The following is a 17,677-nucleotide window of genomic DNA, read 5'->3' on the forward strand; positions in this document are numbered from 1 at the left end:
CCGCAACACAATGCTGCTTTAACTTCAAATACCAGGGTCATATTACCTTCGAAGGCATGCAAGCATACAGCCTCACTGCTGGTTTTTTTATGATTGAAGGATTACTGGTGGCCCGGAGGCCTTTCCAGTTTCACCAGGACAGGTGGGCGAGCAAAGGCTCAGCCAGGAGGGGTGGGATTTGCTAACAGCTACCCGAGCGCCTCCGAAGGAGATCTAACAGCTCAAGAGTAGCTGCTTCGCAAATGAATCTACTACCGGATCGGAATCGCGACCCGCTGAGAAGATCCGGCGAGAAACTCAGCGAGCTGATTCATGGGTTAGGTTGCACGGCGAACTCTTTGTCGAGTTCGACGAGTACGGTTACGGGGGTAAACCTCATTGCTGGTGAGTAGCCGTCGCTTATGTACTTACCACCACAATATATTAAGGGCGCAAACATGTCACTGATTGCCGCTGAAGAATCTCTTCAAACCTCAGGAAAATCCTAGGTGTGACGTCACTCACGCTGTTATGCCCAAAGACTGCGCGATCCTTTAAAACTACTAGTAAGAGTACAATGAACTCTATCTCACATTTGTATTGACAAAAAAATAAACTGCGGTATTGAAACTTTGATAAAAATAAAACCCTTTGCACATCCGTAGTGAAATTTTATTAAAAAAAACCTGTAACACGTTCATATTAAAAATTTAGTTATTGTTTATTTTGTTGCTAACAACATATTTATCCAGTGCCCTTATATTTATAAAAATCGATATCTGTTATTTTTTAGTGCTTAGATGGGTGGACGAGCTCACAGCCCACCTAGTGTTAAGTGGTTACTGGAGCGCATAGACATTTACAACGTAAATGCGCCACCCACCTTGAGATACAAGTTCTAAGGTCTTAAGTATAGTGTGTGTGTGTTCCCTATAAACTACATTGCAAACGGCTGCACTAATTTAGATAAAATTTTCAGAAAACTTCCACAATATAGCCTAGCGGGTGATCCTGTTTTTTGGATGTTTGAGAGGAATATCAAAATGAGCCATAATTAGAAATTAGTTATTCCATTGAAAATCTTTCAAATCGATTTTCGTGTCAGCGTAATCAACAGGGAACATGGCTGAGCATTCTTCCTCGCCTGCCATCGGATCGCGACTCACGTGTACTGGATTCAAGTCCATTAGCTCCAGCAGAGGAACATCATTCTCGATAGACAACATAATCGCTATCTTTACATTTTCCCTGAAACAAAAACGTGTGGCACTCGGGAACTGCCGCGATAAAGCTATTGCATAGCATTTTTTATCAACTTATGCAATTATAATTAGACAATGATAATTTAATATTAAAACAATAATAAAACAAGACCACGCTATATTAAACATTAATAAAAGCAAAACCTTAACTGTCCCCTTCACACTCATAAGCTAGACCGCGCAAGGAAGAGATGGGCAGACTTTTCATGATGCGCATGCAGTGTGACGTCACGCCACGCGCTTATTCACAAACACTATACAAGCGCAACGTGTGAATGTGTTTAACGCGAGCTACATGGTAGGCGGAGTGAGGGGTGTAAGGTTTTTTTCGTTACAGAATTTCATGATTCGGTCACCGCGCTCATGACCCGCGATAAAAGCTATGCAATAGCTTAAAAATATATCACTATATAGTATAAAACAAAGTCGCTTTCTCTGTCCCTATATCCCTATGTATGCTTAAATCTTTAAAACTACGCAACGGATTTTGACGCGGTTTTTTTTTAATAGATACAGTGTTTGAAGAGCAAGGTTTATGTGTATAATAACACCTATTAAATAGTGGAGAAATCAATAATAAATTACAGTTTCCAAAGCGAAACGAGGGCGAGTCGCTAGTATTTTATACGATAATGTAAGTGGTATACATTTTCTAGGTGGACGAGCTCACGGCCCACCTGTTGTTATGTGGTCATCAGAGCGCAACATCAATAACGTAAATGCCGCCACCCACCTTGAGACATAAGTTCTAAGGTTTTAACAGTACAACGGCTGCCCCACCCTTCAAACCGAAACGCATTATGCTTCATGGCAGAAATAGGTGGGATGGTGTGGACTCACAGGACGTGCTACCAGTAAAATCGCTCGTTCAATGAGAATCTTTTGTTAACACCGCGCTCTCGTCCGAATCTTTTGTCAAAGTATTGAGTGACATTATTATTATGTCGATCAAAGTACAAACTATGTCATTAAACACTTGTTAAACTCTACAACGATTCAGATCGGACCTAAGTTTTTTTTATTGCTTATATGGGTTGACGTGCTCGCAGCCCACCTAGTGTTAAGTGGTTACTGGAGCCCATAGACATCCACGACGTAAATGCGCCACCCACCTTGAGATATAAGCTGTAAGGTCTCAAGTATAGTTACAACGGCCGCCCCACCCTTCAAACCGAAACGCATTACTGCTTCACGACAGAAATAGGCGGGATGGTGGTACCTACCCGTGCGGACTCACAAGAGTACCACCCGTAATAGATAGAGAGTAATAGGTCTAGAGCTGTTGGAAACAAAGCCAATTAAACAAAACGACTTTCTACATTTACGTCTTCATTTAAGCTTTGCGAGTAATATGGAGCGGGCTTTAAGACACGTCAACATAGTTTGTTAGTGTGTAGCGGATATTGTTTACTAACGTCTTCTGAGAAGTATTATCGGCGTCGAATTCCATTACGCTGTATGCAATATGAACTCCGTCGTATGGCGTGGTGGCTTCAAATATGCCGACCTGTACAATTGCGAATAGCTTAGATCAGAAGCGATTTGAATTATTAATATGTATGTGATTTTTGAAATTATTAAACCAAATACGTCAATATTGGTTCGGTACAAAGTCCACGTGAGTCAAAGTGAAAGAGAGTACAGGTACAGGGAAGAAAGTCTAACTTTTTCTCCCGCTGTACAGGGAAGAAAGTGTACCTTTTCCTCCCTGGGTACAAGTGCGCATGCGCGTTAGTGTCTACGTCTGCTCTCACGCACCTAAAATTCTCCGCCATTGTTGTGCTCGAGTAATTTGCAATATTGTGTTTAGTGTAAAAGTGAATTAAACAAAAAGCAATAAAATTTAATAGTGAAGTATTAAACAAAGATGAGTTCATCAGACAGCTCTTATTCAATTAGTAGTATTTTATTTAAAAATTAAAAAATAATTAAATTGTTTTTTTATGAATAAGGGGAGCACCCCCCCCCTACCCCCTGCCAGGGCTTCGCCCCTGGACCCCGGCTCCGTACTTCACGAACTTTCGGCCTGGTAGGAGAAAAAAGTACGACATCTCATCCCCTTGGTGCACAATGTAATATTTTGCGCGTATTGTTTTTTTGCCTACTCAAATTCAAATTCATGAAAACTTAAACCTCATTGCTACAAAATAACTATGGTAAGCTTAGGCCATTTTTGCGCTGACGGCCTCAGCCGACTACTCCCTCACAGAGTCAACCACCAATTCAACGACTCTACCCTTAGCATTTTCTTATATCCGTATTAAAGGTTACATGGTCGATCGAACGTAAAAATAGGTCGGTGTTTTATTACTCGTCTTTTTACCTACCTATTCTAGTAAGTTCGTGGGGTTATGCTAGATTCTCAGAAGGGTAGATGAGCTCACGGGGCTCTAACCAGAAGATGTTGCTAACACTAGCCCTAGCAAGAGCAGTACTTCGCAGAATCTACCACCGGATTGAAACACCACTCACTGAGAATATCCGGCGAGAAACTCAAGATACTATGAATTGTTTCAGGATTATCCATTCTTTCTGGGACACCCTGTATAATATATACCCGACGGTATAACGTATTTCGTACGTAAACAAAAAAAAGCTTGTTATGTAATGTACAACTCACGTGGATAACCGCGTTCTCATATTTAGACAGCACCTTGAGGGCTTTGTGACGTTTCCAAGCCTCCAGCATCACGAGTACATGCGGCGGAAGGAACTCCGGCTCCGGTGTAACATATTCCGCAACTATCTGTATTATTATGGACTATAACTGATACAGCTATGTAGCTAGTATAGTATATGCCTCGTATAGCTCTGTAACTAGTATAGTATATGCCTAGTATAGCTATGTAGCTAGTATAGTATATACCTAGTATAGCTCTGTAGCTAGTATAGTATATGCCTAGTATAGCTATGCAGCTAGTATAGTATATGCCTAGTATAGCTATGCAGCTAGTATAGTATATGCCTAGTATAGCTATGCAGCTAGTATAGTATATGCCTAGTATATCTGTAGCTAGCATAATACATGCCTAGTATCTATAACTCTGTAGCTAGTATAGTATAGGACTAGTATAGCTTTGTAGCTAGTATAGTATATGGCTATTATAGCTCTGTAGCTAGTATAATATATGGCTAGTATAGCTACTGAGTACAGCAGTATTGAGTAAAAGTTAACTCAAGTATGGAGTTGGAACGTTTGCTTACGTTTGCCGCTAGGGGCGCTGTCCCAACTGCATACAAATGTGAGTTAACTTTTACGCTATCGAACACGTTAAAAAACTCGCACTAAGCACGCAGGAAGAAGTCCGGGTTCGATTCACGGTCGTTTTATCGATCTTTTTCAAATATGTACATTCAGGGTTGAGGTGTAAATCTCTCATAAATATGTACTGTACATCTTAAGTACTAAAAACGGAGGCTTAAAACTCAAGGTTTAAGGTGGGTGATGAAATTTACGTTGTTGATGTCTATGGGCTAGGGTGACAACTTACCACCAGGTTGGCCATGAACAAAAAAAAGTCGATCTACTCTAGAACAACTATACTGAGACCTTAGAACTTATATCTCAAGGTGGGTGGCGCATTTACGTTGTAGATGTCCATGGGCTCCAGTAACCACTTAACACCAGGTGGGCTGTGAGATCGTCCACCCATCTAAGCAATAAATAAATAAAAAGAACAATGTTATGCACATCGCTTTTTCGATAGCAGCTATAAATAAATAAAAATGTTTTTTTTTGTACGTGTACCGAAAAATACTTTACACGTTAATTCCAGCAATGCCAAGGGCATAGCCAAGAGAAGTATACCGTCTTTCTTGTTCTGACCGGGATATTCCATCATTATATGATGCGTGTGCAAAAAAAACTGTATGCTATGAGACTATGAATGACCCCTTGCCTCAAAGTGGGTAACGGTATCGCGTTGTGAATTAATAGGTCGGGGAAAAAGTTTCTTCTCATTTTTTAAGAAAATTCACGACACTTTTTAATATATTTTATTTACATTTAACTAAAGTATGTAGGTGCCATTTTGTTCGATAACTTTTTGCCATCTTGTAGGTAGGGACATGATCCCATCGCTATAGAAATTTTGGGGCTTCTGATCAAAATACCGCGACAATTGGTTTTGGCAGTCCTCTCGTAATGTTAACCTGACACTGCCTAAAGAATTCTGAAAAGACCGAAACAGGTGGAAATCTGAAGGTGCAAGATCAGGACTATACGGCGGATGCATTAACACCCCCCAGCCAAGCTCTCTTAATTTTTGCTGAATAGCTAAAGATGTGTGAGGTCTAGCGTTATCATTATGAAAAACCCCTTCTGTTGATTAATTCCGGCCGCTTTCTCTCAACTTCTTGCTTTAATTTCATCAGTTGTTCGCAGTAGAGTTCAGAATCGACGGTCCTGCCTGGTGGTACCAGCTCATAATTAATAATGCCCTTCCAATCCCACCACACACACAGCATCACCTTGTTGCAAGTTAACCCGGGTTTCGCCACAGTCTGTGAAGCCTGGCGGCCTTTGACCATGACCTTTTTCGTAATCCACTTTTCATCACCAGTTATCAGCTTCTTCAAAAATGGTTCGGTTTCATTACGTCGTAATAAAGAATCACAAATGAATACACGGTTCATTAGGTTTCTTTCAGTGAGCTCGTGAGGTACCCAAATATCGAGTTTTTTTCAAATGCGCCAAAACTGTTTTGTGGTCAACTCCCAGCTCTTCAGCTACATCGTAACTACTGATATGCCGATCTTGCTCCACTTTTTCAAAAATGGCATCCATTTTATCCGTAATAAGGCGATCAGAGAGACATGATCTTTGACATCAAAATTTCCGGATTAAAAACGCTTAAACAAAATTCGTGCTACTCTCACAGATACTGCACTAGGTCGATAAACATATCAAATTTTTTTCGCGGCTTGTGTTGTCTTTTTACCTTTTTTGTAGTAAAAGTTTAAAATGTATCGAATTCCTTCATTATATTCACTCATCTTGACAGTACGCAAAATAAATTAAAATCACACATTTTCCTAATTTGAATTTGGAATTATCTTCTTTAAAATTTAAACTTTTAACGATACCAAAACCAGCCAGATGCAAATAGTATAAAAAAAGAGATTTTATTACAAGTTCATACATACCATAATGCGAAAAGATTTTTTCCCCAACCTATTATATAAGCAATAAAAAAAAAATGTTTTTGTTTATGTTCCTAATTTTTTTTCTCCTCCCTATGCTGATAGCCTTAAGAGGCTATTTCAGCTTCTCCTTGAGGTGTACGTGAGCTCACGGGGCTCAAAGCGGAGTGTTGCTAACATTGGCCCTAGTAAGAGCAGTGCTTCGCAGAATCTACCAACGGATCGGAAACGCGACCCACTGAGAATATCCGGCGAGAAACTCAGTGGGCTGTGCCTGTGGGTTAATTTACTCGTCGAGCCCTTCGTTGCAAGCGACGGGTTGGGCGAGGACGGTGACCGGGTTCCTATTAATAACGCAATAAAATGTGTTTCATGAAAATCTAATTACCATATAAAATTTTATTCTACACGTAAAATTGAGGAACTAAGGCTTAATATTATTATAAATTGCTAGCACCAGAACTATTTTTTTCGTTATCTATCTAACCTTAGGGAAAAGTACGGCCAGTCCATTAGCCTTAGCGATATCGTTAGGCGGAGCATAAAACCCTGGGATAACCAAGCCCGGTGGAGGAAAATACTCTTCTTCATTACTCTCACTAGAACTGTCTGTATCACTGGACGATTCTTGTGGCTGTTGATTTAAGATATAATTCGTATGAACAATTAGAATATTAATTTCTTTTAGTAACTGATAAAATCAAACAGTTGAGAAGTTTCTCGAAGTCTTAAGAACAGCAATTAGCGTAGTATTAAATACCTGCTGTGGTTGCGCGAAACTTAGTTCATCATCGCTGGGTTGTTCTTTTAGATTTTGCAAGGCAGTCAGATCCTGAAGGAAAATAAAAACCCTAGAAGACGAGTTTGGTTCGTCTCTTACTCATGGTGCTAATAATACCATAAAGCTTGTTTTTTTACGAGATTTCATAGAAGCTAACACATACAGTACTGAACTGAAAACTTCTGAGTTTTTTTATTGCCTTTCTAGGCAGACGAGCATACGGTCCACCTGACGGTAAGTGGTTACCGTCGCTGATGGACGTCAGCAATGTCAGGGGTAGAGCCAAGCTGCTGCCTACCGAGCCAAGCCGCAAGCTACCATTGGTTCTTTGTCTTCGTCGCTTCCTCATTACTGATGGTCGTGACCACCTTGGTCTAGTTTTTGTACCAGCTTCTTCCAATGTCACCTGCATTCGGCCTGCTTAATGGGGCCCGGGACACTAGTGTTTGTGGCCTCCTTGACAATGTTACAACCTACCATTGGTTAGGTTGGTTTAATTCTTAAAACGACTTCTTTTTTTGAGCGATAAGCTCTGACTGTACTCTCGCATTTCTGAGGTCCATGTGCAATGGTTATCAATGTCATTAGGCTGTATACTCGTCGTCTACCTTAAAAGGACATAAGAATCTTTAACATTATTGAGTCACTTGCGCCAGCTTTCAGCAATTCTAATTTTCTATGCTCTTTCTTCGCCCTCTTCGCTTCGATTGCTTCTTGAAGAGCTTGCAGTGCAAGGCGCTTCATTTCTGATAGTCTCCTAGATTTTTTCTCTTTTTCCTCCGCCTAAGTGTACAACGAAACAAAATTGGAAAACAATATAAAACAATTTTAACTTCAAAACATTAATTTAAATCTCACACGAGAGATGTTCGTGAGATATTTGGACATTTTATAATAAAAAATAGGTGTATATTGTAATGCGTGTGATAAATCCACTGAGAGACACACATTAGATTAATATTAAAGTATACTTGGCTCGCTTCGCTATACTTATTACTTTTCGCTCGTATTTTATGTAGAGGTAGCAGCTATATCTAGTAGAGTAACTAGAGTATTAGGTATACCTTTCTTGTGACCTTCTCCTCGTGCCGCTTCAGAAGAATTTGCTCTTTAGTCTGGCTGTAACTCTTGTAATGATCAAAAGCAGTTCCGAATGATTTAATTGAAGAATCATCGTCATACTGTTGGATATCTTCATATAAAATTTTACGAACCAAAGCTGAAAACGTTTTAACATATTTAGGTAAGGTATGATGTTAAGTGTCCCATCCCAACTCTAATGCCTATTGATTTTTGAAGTTTTAATTAGAAGAACAGTTTTAATAACAAGTAGGTTAACGGTTCCTTATTGGGCTTATTGTTTTTTTAAGGATCGATTAAGATCGTAGTAAGTGTCCTGTTCACGGATTGAAAATCACAAAAACACACAAATACTCGATTAGGTAGGAAAAAAAACTGCTTACTCCAAAATTTAAGTAATAGTCATTTTTTAGGCGATGATCTCTATTAGAAAATAATAATTAAATAAAATATGATATTTAATACAAGCCGAAGAAGAACTTTAAAAACTATCATAGACATATGATCCTACTGATCCTTGTCAAAAAATCAAGTTGAAGTAATTAAATTATTGATTGCACTGTCATCTGAAGCGTATACAAATTTATAAGTTAATCGGGCGTCTTCAGATTGTTTTATGTTAAGTTGAAAATTTTCATTCCTTAGATAGTACAAGTTAAGCTAATAAAAAAGTGTAAATTACAGGTACCTATAGTTATAAATTATAAAATTAAAGATATGGTATTGTTTTTTGATTGCCGTGTATTATACGACGTGCCTAATGGTGAGTGGTTACCGTCGCTCAAGGACGCAAGCTATGCCAAGGGCACAGCCAAGTCGCTGCCTATACTGAGTACCCTCCACAAGCCTCTATTGATTATTGGTGGTAAGACCTCTTGTGAGTCCGCACGGGCAGGTACCACCGCCCTGCCTATTTCTGCCGTGAAGCAGTAATGTGTTTCGGTTTGAAGTACGGGGCAGCCCTTGTAACTATAGTGAGACCTTAGAACTTATATCTCATGGTGGGTGGCGCATTTACGTTGTAGATGCCTATGGACTCCAGTAACAACTTAACAACTAGGCGGGCTGTGAACTCGTCCATCCATCTAAGAAATAAAAAATAAAAAAACACCGTGGAGACATTCCAGAGTCGGATGATAAGTGTCAAAAAAACTCTGGAAACGCAATGTAGATGAAGGCATCAATTCCAAGTAGTGTTGATGAACTCTGCTCCGATGGCGGGAGGTGTGATGGTGCGTGGATGGGAGAAAAGGAGATGGGGTTCAAGAAAATTCCTTACAGTAGCCACAGCTGATGTAAGTATACATAACACTCACAAACAAAATGCTTATTGCATAAGCAAATAGCGAGAGCTGTGCCTGATACAAGCATCTGCATTGACGCCTCATTGATCTACGATGGCAGGTGGATGGGGGAAAAGAAGATGGGGTTCAAAAGAATTCCTCACAATACCCAAAGCTGGTGTAAATATACAAACATCTATAAAACTCACAAACAAAATGCTTATCGGTGTCCAATAATCGAAAGCAAATAGCCAGGGCTGTGCCTGATACAAGCATCTGCATTGACGCCTCATTGATCGGCGCGTCTCCTTCATAGAGTATATCTTCCGCTTTTTCCTTCGTCAGATTAAGTTCTTCTCGGCCAATCATTATTATGCCTAGGCAATAGTTTATTTAGTTATTTCCAATATTAAGTTCTTATGGACTGGGGCTTTATTGTTCCTTAAAAGCTATGACATAATATGTCTGTTCGAATTATGGGGTCTCTTTCTTAAGCAATGCGCATAAAGTTGCCGTTGATACCAGCGACTGCTTACCACTACGAATTTCCTATTGCCACTGTATTTTATCCAGTATAAGGCCTCAAATTAAAAACGCGGTGGCATTTGTTGGCAACGGAAAAATTGCCACAAAAACGTATTAAAGTATTTTTATTCAAATCTGAATAGCTACCTCTTCGCCGTTAAATCAACGTCATTTGACTGTATGGTATCAGCAAAGACTTTTTAATGCATAGATGTTAAATGTTGTCAGGAACCTTTAGACATGAGCCGTAAGTCTCAGTTTTTACAAAACAATGGCTGCCCCACCCTTCAAACCGAAAGGCATTACTGCAGAAATAGGCAGGATTGTGGTATCTACTCAGGCGGGATCATAAGACACACTACCACCACTAAAATACTAGATAATGTACAATACCAGTCTTGAACCCTACAGGAAAAAGTTGAGACCTCAACCAAATGTTTGAATATAGGTGACGATACGGATGTTTTTCTATCACGTGTGAAGCAAAAAGTTTTAGCCTACTGAGTTTCTCGTCGGATCTTCACAGTAGGTCGCGATTCCAATCTGGTAGTAGATTCGGCGAAACACTACTCTTCCTAAGACTAGTGTCAGCAAAATCTCTCAGGTTGAGTCCGTGGGCTCAACTACCCGTCAGGGCGTAGCCGGAATAGCCTCATAGACCAGCGAATAAGTAGGGGAATAAAAGCAAAAAGTGTGTAGTTAATTTGCTTTTTTTTATTATTTGCTTAGTGCGAGTTTTTTAACGTTCTCGATAGCGTAAAAGTTAGCTCATATTTGTATGGAATGGCATCGTTTGCCGCTAGAGGGCGCTGTTTCAACTGCATACAAAATTGGGCTAACTTTTACGCTATCGAAAACGTTAAGAAACTCGCACTAACCACACGGCTTCGTTAACACACACCGTTTAGATCCCATTGCTCGTACAACTCTGGATGGGCGTGCTTGCAGTGTGGCCAGAACAAGACAAAGTTTATTCTCTCTAGATGTTTCAACATCAGTTCTGCTCGGTGTCGCTTCCGGGCAGCTTGTCGAGCCACTCGACGATCATGCTGGGCGGTGACCTCAAGCTCTTTTTCCATAGATAATTTGTTAAACCATACCTGTTTACGCAGAACTGTCTAAATAAATCAATCTTTCAATTGTTTTACTGTTGCGGGAAACACAGAAAGAGCAATATTTCATAAATATACTGATTACGTCGACTCACACTTTTTTTTTATTGCCCGAGCCGGCAGACTAGCACACGGACCACCTGGTGGTGAGTGATTACCGTCGCCCATGGACAAGGGGCAGAGCCAAGCCTCTGCCTATCGTTAAATACCAGCTATCAGTGAATAAGTGGGGGAAAAAATCTTTTTTTTTTCAGATCTCCCTCTTGTGCTCTTTGATGCTTACTAATCGATTTATAAGTTCCCATAAGACTGATTATAAGTCAGCTTACACGTTGTAATGCGAGATTAAAAACATTACGTACCTACCTATAATGCACATAATTTCACTACTAGCGTTCCCGACAAAAAGTCGAACGAGGCGTTTATAACACTGGCTGTGTGTTCTTATCTTTATCATTCAACAAATTGTAATTAACAAAGTATTTATGATAAATTATCTGGTTTAAGCATTTTTTTACTTTTTCTTATAGAACAAATCTCTCAAATATAAGAGCTTCTTTTATTGCCTGAATAGTTGAACGGCTTCACGGCTCGTCTATTGTTAAGTGGCTAGTGGAACCCACATATGTACATCAATGATGCCACCCATCTTGAGACATGGTCTTTGATTGTTTAATAATGTGACATTAATAATTAATTTATTAATGTGACCGACATGTGGAGGGTGGTATCTACAGAAATAATCCCGGTAGTTGTATCGGTGAATGGTTTAGTCCCTAAAAGCCTCTCAAAACATCTCGAGAGGCTTGGTCTCAAGAAAAAGTCGGTGGTGGCCCAAATTCAAAAGGCAGTCTTGCTGGACAATGCCCGTATAGTTCACCGGTTTCTCACCCAATAGTCCATAACGCTCCGGCCGATTGTTGCCCACCTCGCCGGAGTGTGTATTGCCGTCTTCTCAGGCGAAGCAGTGTTCAATATACATAATAATAATAATATAGCCTTTCAGCTTAGATAGGGAAAAAAGGTATAAAAACAACCTACAAATAGGGACACAAAAAAAAAAATTTAAAAAGGCACACAAAATATAGCTTTGAGAGTTTCAGTTTTACTGCACGATGTTTTATTCCTTCATCATGAAAGTCGTTCGTGAAATTAGAATTTAGATCAAGGGCTCCCAAACGTATTTTGTCTACTGCCCACTTTGAGAATAACTTTTTTTTAGCGCCCCCATTTTTTCAGAAGCTCAGTCGGTGTTTAAGTTCCCTTAGATGAAATTACAAATCGCCTCCCAAACATCTACACAACGCCCCCTTTTTTTCTGGGTCTCTTATCGCCCCCCTTTAGGCCTGTAGTGCCCACAAGGGGGCGTTATCGCCCACTTTGGGAAAGGCTGATTTAGATGTTAGAAGTTTTAGAATTGTAGCAAAATTTTGGTATTTGTTTTAAATTCATTGTATCGTGACTAACAATTTCGTCGGGCGTGGGCTCACTCAGGTCATACGTTGGTCTTTCGCTCTCGTATCCTTCTATTTCCTTTTCGTAAATATTCACTTCACGTTTGGCTACTTCTGCGAATTTGATGCTGTCCACCCCACGAAATATGTTTGTAACTTTTTGTTTCTAAACAAACATTAATATATCGATTAGACGTTTTAGAAGGACTAGAGGTCTCGCAGTAGTCGAAATTCGACTATAATTAATTGGAATTGTAAGTTTGTACACTATTATGATTCCATTTTATACTTCTATAATCACAAATTTCGCCAAGACTATACTATAAAAAATATTAACAAAGACAGACAATATTTAATTTATTCTCAATTTGACAACAGACGTCAAGAACAAAAGTTTGACAATCACTTGACAATAAATAGTATGCATGCGTGTAATGTTTTCTTTATTGATATAAAGTATATTTTACGCATTATTTAGAAAAAAAATTTAATTGTGCACTTCTCTATATTCTCTATAAGTGTGGAAAATTTCATCCTCCTCCGTCTGCGCAATTTTCGTAAAAAGGGACACAAAGTTTTTGCTTCCCGTATTAATATATAGATTGCAAATATGTACACAACATGACAAAAATCGGTACTGTCAAAATACAGTATAGATACAATTCCATTTAAATTAAAACAGAAGAAACAAATGTCTCGTAGTGACGATTAAATGAAAAAAAAGTTATTCAAATTTTAAGTCAGAAAAGGGGGGATCGGACAATAGTTGTCCAACGTTTTGTTCTTTTCGTTAATGAAAAAAGAACTTACAAAAATAAACAAGTACACTGGTTCGCTTTGATCGCGGAATCTCCGTAATGAATCCACTTCATCCGACGGCACCTACAAATCAAAAACCTATAATTTTCAAATAATATATATATAATATATAAATAATATAATTTTTTAAAAATATAAACGTAGACATGCTTAAATTTTTTTTTGTTACGCTTGAAATAAAACTTCGTAAAGATCACAAAAATTGTTAGCAATAATAACACGGAGCGTTACCGCGCTTTACTGGTGGTAGGACCTCTTGTGAGTCCGCACGGGTAGGTACCACCACCCTGCTGCCTATTTCTGCCGTAAAGCAATAATGCGTTTCGGTTTGAAGGGTGGCGCAGCCGTCGAACTATACTGAGACCTTAGAACTTATATCTCAAGGTGGGTGGCGCATTCACGTTGTAGATGTCTATGGGCTCCAGTAACCACTTAACAACAGGTGAGCTGTGAGCTCGTCCACCCATCTAAGCTTTAAAAAAAAAATGTAGTATTTATAATTTCATAGAAAAGAAGTTTCCGAAGTCTAAAGCAAGAAGTAGCCTTTACCTTATCCTTAATATTGCCATATTTCGTGTATCAACAACCCATTACTAGCTTCGCGGTATGAAATAGGCACGATATTGTAAAACGTAAATCATAGAAAATGAAGTGAGCGAAACAAAAAAATCTATTGAGTTCAGTTTAATAAGAAAATAATACGTTATAAATTTTAAATACCTATAAAAATTTACCTTCAGCAGAATAATTTTCCCATTGCTCCAATCGTACTTGATGATCGTGAAAAGTCTATCGAGTGCAGTACAAGCGCCTACGAATTGGCAATACACTTCGGCACCTAATATAAAGAAATCAATATAATTTACGAATTTGCATATTCAGTGGCAGCAAGTTCTGAGCATAAATCGTTTGCTACCAATGCCTTGTCTATACCAGTTGTAAAACGCTCTTGAATCCGATCTTTAGGGTCTTCATTTCACTAAAATAGGGAGTTTTTCCACTAAAATAGAGACAGTAGGTATGTGCTGAAAAAGTCACATAAGTGAAAGTGCCTTTTGACACCGACTAAGCCGTGAGCTACACGTCCATAAAAATTCTTGGTAAAATTCTAAAATAATGTTGAAAAAGTATTTAGCATTTAGCTTCCAATATTCTGCTGGAATACTTATTTAAATAAATACCAACATATTCATCATGTCGCCACAGCAATCGCCACCGGACAACACTTATGTTACCTTGATGATCATCTAATACAACGCTGGTCCACAATGCGTTTTCCACGAACAATTTTGTCAGGTCATATCAAACTACGAAATGAACTAGCTTTCCTAGACTTTGCGAGAATTCTGTGTATAACATGTACTTCTTCAAACGAGACCTGAGAAAAACTCCCTTCGCAACTACGACAACTACTTAATCAAATCAACGAATAGCTTTTCATCCTATATTTTTGTGACTAACAGATAAGGGCTTCAGCATTCGTCCTTAATATGTTTTTAAATTCCTTTTCGTTTTTTATTTCGATAAACAAGTCGATCTTCCGTTTCGCCATTTTCAGTATCAATTGAAGAATTTAAACTGCTTGGTCATGCTTTGAACTATTTTAGCTACACCTGTTTTTACTTCAAAAACTTTTTATTTTTATTTTTTTTATTACTTAGGTGGGTGGACGAGCTCACAACCTACCTGGTGTTAAGTGGTTACTGGAGCCCATAGACATCTAGAAGGTAAATGCGCAACCCACCTTGAGATATAAGTTCTAAGGTCTCGTACAACGGCTGCCCCGCCCTTCAAGCCGAAACGCATTACTGCTTCACGGCAGAAATAGGCAAGGTGGTGGTACCTACCCGTGCGTGGACTCACAGGAGGTCTTACCACCAGTATCAAACTTCAAAAACTATTGTTGGGATATTAGGTATAGAAAATTTTAATCGTCTTTTTTACCGATTTACTGGAAACGACCGACAAATATTTATTTTTTTAGGTATTTAAGGAATTACAAAGTCAATAATGATAAAATGTTACAGAAAATGGCATAGTTCGGATTTAAATCGTTAAAGTCGTAAAATGGTAAACGTAAGTATCAAAATTGTGGTGGGGTCTTCTTTGCCCAATATTTATTTTAAGAAACTAGCTAACCTCACTAAGTAAGTACCTCACAAATTGTAATTCGCTCCAACAGAACAGTGCCATCTATTAGTCGACACCGGCTACAGTTTCAAGCACTTTAAAGGAAAAAAACACAAAAATTACAAAACTGTCAATAGATGTCGCACTTAGATGACTATTAACCGTCAATTATTTCGCTGTGAAGTTTTGGTGATAAACAGGAGGCAACAATCAACCTGGTGTACTTATTATAATATACTATCTAAGCGTATACTTAATATTCAGGGCCCATGGGCAATACTTCTTGTGGCGGCACCGTTCAAACGACCGTCCCATTTAAACAAGCGCAGCGATCCTTCATAACCACTCTCGATTCTTTTAGGCATTACAAGCATCGGTCAACTTATTCGTTGAACCCGTTCAAGCGACGAAGGGCTCGGCGAGTAAATTAACTCACAGACACAGCGTACTGAGTTTCTCGCCGGAATTTCTCAGTGGGTTGCGATTCCGATCCGGGTTAGATTCAGCCAAGCACTGTCCTTGTTAAGGCTAATGTTTGCAAATTAACCAGGATGACCACCATAAGCTCGTTCTACACGTAGCCTTAAGTAGGTCAAAAAAAAGACGAGTACAACATCGAATACGCAACAACCAATACCTCAATTACGTCCACCCCAGTACTACACCGCTCCGCGTTGAGTGCATCTCAACATGCTTTAACACCGGTCACTCACATTCGCACGAATACGCAAACCCGCAAGTGTAGGACGACATTTGCAAATTATTAAGCAAAGTTTTCGCTGCATTCGTGGTTTTCCAAGCCGTGTCGGTTTTTTAACAGACATCAAAGCGCGCGAACTGCGATCCTTCGCGTAGTCTCCCACACATTCGTGTGGCCAGTAGACTTGCGCAAAACATCACTTCACAATGTAATGTGATATGACATCACTTTTACAGACAGGTGATATTACTCGAAAACATTACACATCACTCTTAACATTACTCGGTGCGTTCAATAGATACTGTGACGACGAATACATTGTATCTATACACCCGAATCATTACTTAAGTGATGTGTTCATACACATCACTTAGGTAATGTTTCGGATGTGTCATTACAGTAGTGTATTACAATACAAAGTATGAACTTTGTATTGTAATACACTGTTAAATTACTTGACAGAGATTGACTTACTTAATAATATAATAATTTTATTTTTTACTTAATATAATTTATTGCGGGATGAACGGATTTCATATGGCGACTTAGACTGCAAATTGAGCTCGACAATAATGTTAATATACGAGAGCAGTAGATGCATTGTTTCGGTGCGGTCTCCTCAAAGTGCATCCAAAGAGGACTGTACTTTCATTTAGACGCCGTTCTTTCTTTCACTTATTAAACACGCATTAAAACAAATAATAAAACTATTTTCAAACAAGTGCTTAAGTAATTCAAACACAAAAATTAATATGAAATATTACTAAACAATTACGAGCGACTAGCGATTTTACAAAAGCTGCGAATTAAAAATTAAGTAACTACTTGCGGGGAACTACTGGCTGGCCGCATGAAAAATATAAACACAAATACCTATATTAAAATTCAGACGTACCATAGGTATAAAAATGTACCTATAGTCGGATTTTTAATTAGACGAAGCCAGCTGACAGTAGCTAATGTCACTTTGTGAAATAATGTTGCTATATTTAAAGTAATAGTGATGCGTTCAGTTCTCGTTCAATCACATAAATGAACAATGAGTGTGAAGAGTTACTCATTAATTTCAAACTATAAAAGAATATTATTTATATTTTACAATAAAATTGTATTAAAGTGATCCAATATAATAATATGTTACTAGTAGTATGTAACTACATTCAGTTTTTTTTATTTTCATTACCTATGTACCTATAATTGTTATATTTTATACATCTATAGTTTCAACTATATGATGCATTGGAAATAGGACAGTCTTACAAGCTTCCTCGCAATGTTTTTCTTAATGTTTAAAACACTCGGTATTCAGTACAGGTAGATACCATAGGAACATAATGTTTCGTCGAAAACTCGTTGGTATGTACAAAGCACGGCTAAAATTCGAACCCCGTGCCCGATATCGGCAGTTCG

General features: G+C 38.7%; 1 protein-coding gene and 1 long non-coding RNA gene across 2 annotated transcripts; both read right to left on the bottom strand.

The window, feature by feature from the left end:
- Window positions 1–1,040: 1,040 nt before the first annotated feature.
- Window positions 1,041–14,989, bottom strand: LOC114240917 (uncharacterized). Its single transcript, XM_089735485.1, has 13 exons — window positions 14,899–14,989; window positions 14,172–14,275; window positions 13,429–13,500; window positions 12,632–12,784; window positions 10,954–11,152; window positions 9,737–9,904; window positions 8,229–8,383; window positions 7,816–7,947; window positions 7,144–7,215; window positions 6,871–7,017; window positions 3,862–3,987; window positions 2,657–2,748; window positions 1,041–1,227 (listed from the first exon to the last, which is right to left on the bottom strand). The coding sequence occupies exons 1-13, from the start codon at window positions 14,987–14,989 to the stop codon at window positions 1,041–1,043; spliced, it is 1,698 nt and encodes a 565-aa protein (XP_089591611.1).
- A 1,443-nt stretch (window positions 14,990–16,432) lies between these two features.
- On the bottom strand, window positions 16,433–17,350 carry LOC149500887 (uncharacterized). Its single transcript, XR_016324663.1, has 2 exons — window positions 17,182–17,350; window positions 16,433–17,140 (listed from the first exon to the last, which is right to left on the bottom strand). It is a non-coding gene; the product is annotated as an uncharacterized LOC149500887 (long non-coding RNA).
- Between the last annotated feature and the right edge of the window lie 327 nt (window positions 17,351–17,677).

This window comes from Bombyx mandarina, chromosome 19 (assembly GCF_030267445.1).
Source record: "Bombyx mandarina strain Sakado chromosome 19, ASM3026744v2".
In the NCBI taxonomy this organism is placed as follows: domain Eukaryota; kingdom Metazoa; phylum Arthropoda; class Insecta; order Lepidoptera; family Bombycidae; genus Bombyx; species Bombyx mandarina.

Bases quoted from the DNA above. Each gene is read 5' to 3' on its own strand.
- LOC114240917 (XM_089735485.1), bottom strand. From the start codon at position 14,989: ATGGCGAAACGGAAGATCGACTTGTTTATCGAAATAAAAAACGAAAAG. The intron at 14,276-14,898 runs GTTAGTCACAAA...TCTTTATATTAG, and splicing joins GAATGCTGAAGCCCTTATCT to GTGCCGAAGTGTATTGCCAA. The intron at 7,018-7,143 runs GTATTTAATACT...TTAAATCAACAG, and splicing joins GTTTCGCGCAACCACAGCAG to CCACAAGAATCGTCCAGTGA.